The sequence below is a fragment of the Mus caroli genome, chromosome 7 (assembly GCF_900094665.2).
Source record: "Mus caroli chromosome 7, CAROLI_EIJ_v1.1, whole genome shotgun sequence".
Taxonomy (NCBI): domain Eukaryota; kingdom Metazoa; phylum Chordata; class Mammalia; order Rodentia; family Muridae; genus Mus; species Mus caroli.
Window position 1 is genome coordinate 33,810,038 of NC_034576.1, and position 8,263 is coordinate 33,818,300.

At 52.5% G+C, this 8,263-nt stretch overlaps 1 protein-coding gene across 3 annotated transcripts in view; it reads right to left on the bottom strand.

Annotated features, from left to right (window-relative positions):
* The window catches only part of Kctd15 (potassium channel tetramerization domain containing 15), an 18,468-nt gene that overhangs the window by 5,551 nt on the left and 4,654 nt on the right, over positions 1–8,263 (bottom strand). For all 3 annotated transcript variants that reach the window (XM_021168653.2, XM_029479179.1, XM_021168652.2), the window contains exons 3-5: positions 7,953–8,045; positions 7,161–7,336; positions 2,242–2,386 (exon numbers count right to left, since the gene is read on the bottom strand). In XM_021168653.2, the coding sequence (XP_021024312.1) occupies positions 2,242–2,386; positions 7,161–7,336; positions 7,953–8,018 (387 nt within the window). In that variant the 5' untranslated portion in view covers positions 8,019–8,045. The remainder of the gene's footprint in view (positions 1–2,241; positions 2,387–7,160; positions 7,337–7,952; positions 8,046–8,263) is intronic.

Consider the following 8,263-nt stretch of genomic DNA (forward strand, 5'->3'; position numbering starts at 1 on the left):
AGGGAGGGAGGGAGGGAGGGAGGGAGGGAGGGAGGGAGAAGGCAGAAGGAGCTGGAAGCTAAGCCAGAGGGGCGGGAGTCAGGCATAAGCTGCTCTCCTGAAAAATCTACTCAGAGAACAGACATCAACCTGGCTTGAGGCCACTGTGCCCTTGCCCAGCTCCCAGGCAGACCTTCATGGAATCTATTTCAGCCATAAGGCCTATGAGCCTGATACTGGCCTGCCCTGGGCCAGCTTCCCTCTTTACAATGAATATAAACACTGGACCCTGGGAAGCACTGTGAGGAATAAAGGACAGAAGATCTGCTGAGTTCTTGTCCCTGACCCAACAGGGAGAGAACACAACAAGGTCCCCGGGACCTGTTACTCCTCACCAAGCAGCCCACTCACAACCACTGTCCCTCAGACCCTGATACCAGCCCTGTGCCCACCAGTGCCAGCCCCAGTTTTAAATGGCCTGTGCCCATGGTTCATGGGGCAGGCTTAGTGCATAGACACATGGTGACCCTGAGGCTCCTGAAGGAGGGGCAGGGAAGGCCAGCTCTCAAAGCACAGCTCAGCCTGGAAGCCCAAGGTGCTGCTGTTTGTTGGCCCCAAAGGCCCAGACTCCTAACCTATCTTCCAAGCCCATCACGAGCTGTGACCCCTGCCTGCTTTCCATAGACCCCTCCACCCCAGGTTTCTGCTCTTTTGGCTCTCAGCAGTTCCTAGAGTTTCCTGTGACATCTTTACACCCAATCTTTCTCCACAGCCTAGAATGTTTTACTTAACTGATTTAGGGCTCAAACTACTAGCTGGGCACACCCTCCTGGCCTGATAAACCACACTCTCAGCCTTTGTGCCCTCTTCTACACGTTAGTCTCTGCCTTGCCCCCAGCAAACCAGAAACAAGGTGACATATGTAATCCAGCCTCCCGTCCCCGCCCCTGTTCCCTGCTTCACTCACACAAGAGCCAGCATGATCCAGTTTGCAAACCTGATCTTTCTTTCCCTACTCTCAGCGGTGCCAAATGCTGAACCACCCACCAAGATCCAGGTATCACAGCAGCCTCCCCTTCCCTTCCTGGTCCTCAAGCCCCAGGCTCCAGACCTCCTCTCCAGAGCCATTCCAGACCCTCACCAGGCTCCTCACACTAGCTCCAGTCATTCTTCCTCCAGCCCCTAGAGCAACACTGTTTCTTTCAAACCCAGCCAGACCAGGTTTTACCATCATTTGACTAGTACTTTGGGGTTTTTTGTTTATTTGTTTTTGTTTCTTTGTTTTGAGAACTGGTCTCACTATGCAGTTCTGGCTGGCCTGGAACTCCCTATGTAGACCAGGCTGGCTTCAAACTCACAAAGACCTAGCCAGGTTTTACATCCTGGGCTGAGATTGAAGGCCATCACACTTGCTGATGCCCCCCCCCCACCCCACCTCCTTTCTTGGGAGATAGTGTCTTACTCTGTAGGGCAGTCTAGCCTACAGTATTCAGCAATCCCCCTGCCTCGATCTCGGAGGGCCTGGGATAAAGGTATGATCCACCACAGCAGGCATACGCTATTTCTGAACTACCAGCCCCATGAAATTCAGACGCCACCTCTATTTTCTTGACTGGAAGGGGCAAAGCCTATGGCTTCCTCCTGTGTAGGTCTATTTTCAGACCAAACTCAGTTGTTGCCATTTAGTAACTAGGCTGGATGAAAAAGGGCCCTAGGGCTGCTGGTGCAGTGGTCGCTGCAGGAAGCCTCAAAGCAGGGAAGCACAAAGACAGACAGACATTTGCCAGCAAGAGCCAGGCCTGAGTTGAAGTCCTAGGATTTCAGTGGGGCTCAGCACCAAGGCAGGATGACAGGGAGCTACATCAGCCACCTAAGACAAGCTCACCCTGAGTCCTGGGAGTAATGTTTGTTTAAAGGGTGACCACCTGGGCTCTCAAGGGTTTTCCCCACTGCAGACTGCCAACAAGGAACAGACGCTAGGACCTCTAACGTCTCTATTCCAGCGCACAGCAGTCCTTAAGCCCAACAACATCAACCTGGAGTAAAGTGCCAAAGCTTAATTGTTGTTACACCCTGATAAATACGCTGAAGATGTGAGAAAGCAAAACGAGTTTAGAAAAACTGATTTAGCCCTCGGCTTCATCGGTTAACTTTTTTGCGGTTGCCATGACAACCGTGGGTCCATTTATTAAGTCACAGCGTCCCCTGTGTAATGCCACGACACAGGCACAGCGCAGGGGGTGCCGCCGGCTGCGGACTTACCTTGAAGTCATCTGGAAGCAGCAGTTTTGACGTCCGCAGGAAACTCAGGATGTAGCGGAAAATCTCCCCATCGCGGTCGATGAAATAATGTTGCTTGAGACTGTCTAGGACAATGGGCTCCGTGCCGTTGAAGAGACGGCTTATTCTGAGAGAGACAGGCAAGATGGGGCTATGGGCAGGGTAGGGGCTGTGTTTAACCTGCCCTGCCCCCAGTCCTTAGGGTCACTCAGCTGGAGTGGCAAGAGGCCATGGGTGGGTAACTTAGAGACCTTGTCAAGCCTCACAGGTCAGCACACACACACATATATGGCAGAAGGGTCATCTATACACACACACACACACACACCCCACTAGGGTCCTCGTGCCATACACTCCAGCCATATTCAGAAGCCACAGCTAAGGGACATATCCAGCTACGTCCGATGGCCCACTGATACCTACCACAGGCCCGGAAAACCGTGATAAGACACAGACAGTCACATAAACCAGCTGGTCCAAGCTGAACACACGCACACTCATGTCAGAAAGACATGCCCAACAAACCATGTATCGACCACCCAGCCCTCCAGCCCCTAGCCACACACCTCCTGCTAAAAGTATGTCAGCTAACCAAGTCTCTGGGGACACACACCTCCTCCCCTAAGCCACATCAACCAACATCACACACAAAGCCCATTCAGGTAACAGGCACAGGGTCACAGTCTCAGGCAGACCCAGGCAGTGACACTTGCCAGCTAACACAGCGACTCGGAGACATGAAGTCACAAATGCCCCATAGCTGTTCACGTGAGGACCCACAGGGAAGAGACATCAAGAGGAAGTGTATATCTGCATGTGGACTACTGCTGGCACACAAACCCCAAAGCCTGGTCATGTGGCCCAAACCTGGGTCAGGCATTCATACCCATCACAGCTTCTGCATACCAGGCAAGAGAAAGGCTGGCAGTGGGAATGAACAGAATTACCTAGAAAGACAGTGCTACAAGATGACACAGGGCCTGTGGGAAGGCCTTAGGGGAGTCCCTGATGCCTCCTCCTATCCACAGAGGAGGAACCTGGCCTTAGACCCCAGGGTAGTGCCTCCTGAAGTGGCAGCATTTGTTTTTTTGCTAAGTGTTGTGCAGGTTAAGGTATCTCAAGCTAATCTAGATAATCAGAAGCCCCTAAATGGGTTGGGAGCAGCTAAGACCCTAGCTTGGGACTTGCCCTTCAGTTGACATCGAGTGTTTCTGAGAGCACCTTGGAGAACCGGGGTAACAAGGAGATAAGGAGACTTACTAGCCTGGCCTGCACAAGCGAGATGAGTCCAATCCTTTCACTCTGCCTACACCAACAACCCCGTCTCCTTCCAAGAACCCTCTTTCTGTTCCTACAGTCACCCACTCCCTGCTTAATCCAAGTCGGCCACTCCAGTCACAGCCGTGCATACCCAGAGCATGGCAATTGCCAGGAGCTGAGAGGTTTAGACCCCCCCCTTCCTCTTCTTAGTTATTGCCAATCCACACCATCCTGTGTTCTCATGGCCCTGCCATTGCTTGTTCTCATCCTGGGGACATAGCCCAGCCTGTCCCAGGAGGGCAGTATAAATGGCAAGGCTGCCTGACGGACGGGAGTGAGCAGGTCAGAGCCTGTGGTTAGGGGTGTGGAGGCCTGAGCCTGAAGAACCAGAGGCACGACTAACAAATGTAACCTCCTCAGGGCTCCGGAGGCTGCTGGTGACAATGTCTTCCCCAGGACACAGGGAAGGGCAAATCCAAGGGTCCCTCCACACCAGGCTTGTGCTCTCTCTCTCTCTCTCTGTCTCTCTCTCTGTCTCTCTCTCTCTCTGTCTCTGGGGTATGTGACACTCCTCTGCACGTAGGCTACCCTGACCAGTCAGTCAATCAACAAGAACTCAGGATTCCACTGCCTGGTGACCCTATCCCTGCTGAAAATAAGGCCTTGAGTTCCATAGCTCACTCAAGACCTGGCCCAGAAAAACTTGAATATTCAGCTGTGGGGGTGTGAAGGGAATGGGCACCCATAATCCCGAGACACAGGTGTGACTCAGCCAGAAGATCAAGTGCCAGGGCAGGGAGCTGAGGGTCTACATCGGGCTCTAGCAAGAAAGAGGTCATAGCCACACACAAAGGTGAGTCAGCAAATTCAACACCTCAGCCTTCCTGGGAACTCTCGTGCCACCCTTCCCCGGCCGAGTTCAAACGTTCTGTTCTGTGTGGCAAGCAAAATGCTGGGTCTGGCTGGGTTCCAATCTGCTCTGACGTCAGAGCTGGCTGAGGCTCCCGAGCGTCCTGTCGGTCTAGAGGATTCCCAGTCCACCAACAGTGCAAGGCTGGTTGGGTTCTAGGCTGTCTACTGAGCCAAGATGAGCAAGCTCTAGATCCTTCCATGGTATGGTGTCTGTTCTGGGACTAATGGCACCTCCTCTTAGGACAGAGGCCTTTGGTGGTCCCAGCAACCAACTCTTACAGAAGGCCAGGCTGCAGGAGCATTTTGGACAGTCACCATGAGGAAACCCTGAGCATCTCACAGGGTCTCGTGAGTAAGCTCCTATGTGACCTCCCGAGTTCTGTTGGTAGCTTCATATGGTGGGAACCACCCGAAATATGAGGAGCCGACTTTGGAGGTCCCCTGTGGCAGCCGGGACCTGTGTAAAGCACCATCGAGCCACTTGTCCTGACGTATAGAGGGTGCCATCATTCCCCTCCTCTCTAGTCCTTCCTTTAAAGTGCTAACTGACTTCCTGAACGGTTTAGCGCTCAGTTCTATTAGTTCTGGGTCACTTGGCCATCTTCATGCACTGCTCCCGTGCCAGCAGCAACGAGGGGACACCCAATGAACAACACACAGAGGAGGCCGTCCAAGAGTCCACTCTCAACCTCAGGCTATTGTCTCAGGCTGAACCAGAGGAAGCTCCCAGCACCAGGCCCACAGGATCTAAGGCACCTCGATCAGCTAAGAGCTGGAGATTGGGGTGCAAGGATATGAGCTTGGGGATCCTTGGGTCTTGCAGTGCTTCCCGGATGGGGGGAGTTGTTGGGGGTGGGAACAGTGCCAGCATCTGGAGCTGTCTCCATTGGTAACCTTAGCACTCTTACGCCTCCGTCTGCCCAGTCAGTGATACATCTTTTGCAGAATTGTAATAATCCACTTCAAAAAAATGGGGGGTGGGGTGGGAGGGGCCGGGACCATAAGTGGTGCTTCACAACAGCTGTGTAGCTCCCCGATAAACCCTTGTCTCTGCTATCGCAGAGGCCGCCCTAGTCCTCGCTCTAGGCCTCGGCTTCAGGCCTAGTGAACAGCTCTGCCGGAATCAGGTAGAGCAACAGAGTCACCCCTGCATCTGGCTCAGGTGAAGCCCACAGACTGCTACCCGCTCTGGGCACACCTGCCCTGTGGTGGGCGCCACATGTCACATCCCAGGGCCAAGTGTTCAGCTCCTCAGATGAAGACTATCACCCACTCTACAGCAGGTTGGTAAGCAAGGGCAAACCACACTGTGGAACAGGGAGGGCACATGCTTTTCAGTCCCCAAAAGCCACTACAGGGACACATGGGAAGGGAGGATTCCCCTCCCTGCCCACCACATCCAGGGGGCGGCTGCTGTAGGAAAGCGAATGTCAGGTTTCGGAAAACACTCTTCCAAGAAGGTTGTGGGCAAAGATTTTTAGGGATTTCACTCACAAACATCGTCAGCCGGTTAAGGGATGATCTATCTCACACAACTCAGGAACGCCGCAGAAGGCAAAACTGAAATTAAATGAACAGAATCCATCTCGTAGCCTAGACAGGGGCTCTGCAAGCAAGCATGCAGCCAATGAGGAGTACAGCCTTCTGGCTCCTGCCCCACCAAAGCTCCAAGTTCATAAGGACCCCTGCACCTAGACTCTGGGCTGCTATTATCTGGACCACACACACAATCTCCTTCCCCTATTCCCTTCTCCAGGGGCACTCCCGTAAGGATGAAGGCCCTGCCCAGACATCTCTGCACAGCAATCCTCTAGGCTCTGAATCTACCCTGGCTGAGCATCCATCCTGGTGATGAGCCCTCAGTATCTAGGGGATTAATTAATTCCTCTTCTTACTTTAAATGTATGAAAGAGAGGTGATGCCTAGCAGGCCTGCCCTCCTGCTGGCCAATGCTGCTTGTTGCTGCACCACGCCAGGAGCAAGCAGCATGAGCCCAGCAAGCTGCAATGCAGTGTCACCTGTAGGAGATGCTCATAGAGACACAGCCCACCCCCACGCGTCTTGCTGCCGGCTGCCGTGTCAAGGTGTGTCCTTGGGAAGTAAATCCATGAGAAGTAAGAGTCATCGAGCTGCTGGTTACCAGCACCATGCCGCTAAGGGTCTCTCCTGGGCAGAGTCTGTAAGTCCTCTATCAGGGTCCCGGCTGCAGATAGCTTTGTGTACATTACAGGGTGTCGAACTCATACTGCATTCTACATGTTGAAAATATCCCCGACTGTCCTGCCATTGCTAATTCATCGCCACGCCCTCCAGCTCCAAAAGAAAGCCCGCTCCTAGCACTTAGGATCAAATGGTGGCCGCCCAGACAAAGGAGGGTACAATTGCAGCTGACACTCTATGCTTTTCCCCAAGGGTAAGAACTGGAAATAGGAACGACCATGTCCACCCACACCTGACTCCTGGGTGTCACTTTGTTAAGACTCCCCAGCCAGCTGCTGGCCAGGCTCATGTGAGACTGGATCTGACATAGAGGTCAGGAACTCCATGTTATGCCACAAAGGCTATCAGCGTAGGGTCAAAAGCCACTGTCAGAAGTGGCCTTCCACAAGCAAGCAGTCTCTCAAACAGTCAAGAGCATCAGGGAACGACAGGCCTTGGTATCATACCCTAATGGTATCCTATGGACACCTGGGCTTCACACTGCCCGACACTGAGAGCAGAGATCTTACCTGGAGTCAGGGTACTTGGTGAGTGTGGCCAGGCTGCTCGTATACATGTGACCTCCCACATCGATGTGCACAGGTGCATTGGCTTTGGTGAGCTGAGCTGGCAGTGGGATCCCCTGGGCAGCCAGGGGAGACACAGGCGACCGGGTGAGTGACAGCCGGGACATATTTCCTCCCTCCTAGAGATGGAAATACATAGGAAAACAAGGGTTCCTAAACAGCCTTTATTTCGAAATGTGATCAAATATTTAATCAGATCACTTCTTCTGGTGCCTGATCACATATTCAGCTGACAAATTATGGCCACCACTGTAATTAAGTGTGTTTGCATCATTTTCTTCAAAGTACTGGGGGTGGGAGGAGGATGCTTATTAGCAATAAGAAATCAAGAAAAAAAATTTTTTTTCAAGGTGTCAGCCTCCAGGGGCATAAAACAAACTGCAAAATTCTAATTAAAGGTCGCGGGCTTATGTGTTAGATGTGAAATATCCCCTGACAAACGAATCACCAATTTGTGAATTGGGATTCAGGGGTTTTTTGCAAGTTTGTCTCAGTAACGAGACACCTCTAAATTAGTGACTTCCTTAGCACCTAAGGCGCTGAGCTTTATACATGTAGTAAATTTCACATCAAATTAAGAGCATTTTCGTTTTAAAAAAAAATACATAATCATACAGACAGTCAATACCCATCTCTTGTGTACTGAGTCTCAGAAGACCTGCAGCTAGTGAGCAGGTACCCAAAAAAGAGCAAAGAGGGGCCAAGGGGCCAACCCAGCCCACCACGCAAGCTCACCGCCGTGCCGCTGCTGCCGTGTGCGTTAAGCGAGGACCCGCTCGGCCGCTCCTTGCGGTGAGGCATCTAGGCTTCCATCCCTGCCCAGAGTATCTGTAGGAAGCAGTGACTTATTTCTCAGCCGCCACCAATGAGTTCTACAAAGATGCTGCCTGGGACCCCATGTATATATACCAAGCAGCTTCCCCAGATCCCACCAACATCCCCAAAGCAGGCCTTCAGGCCCCAGTATAACCTCTCTCTCTCTCTCTCTCTCTCTCTCTCTCTCTCTCTCTCACACACACACACACACACACACACACACACACACA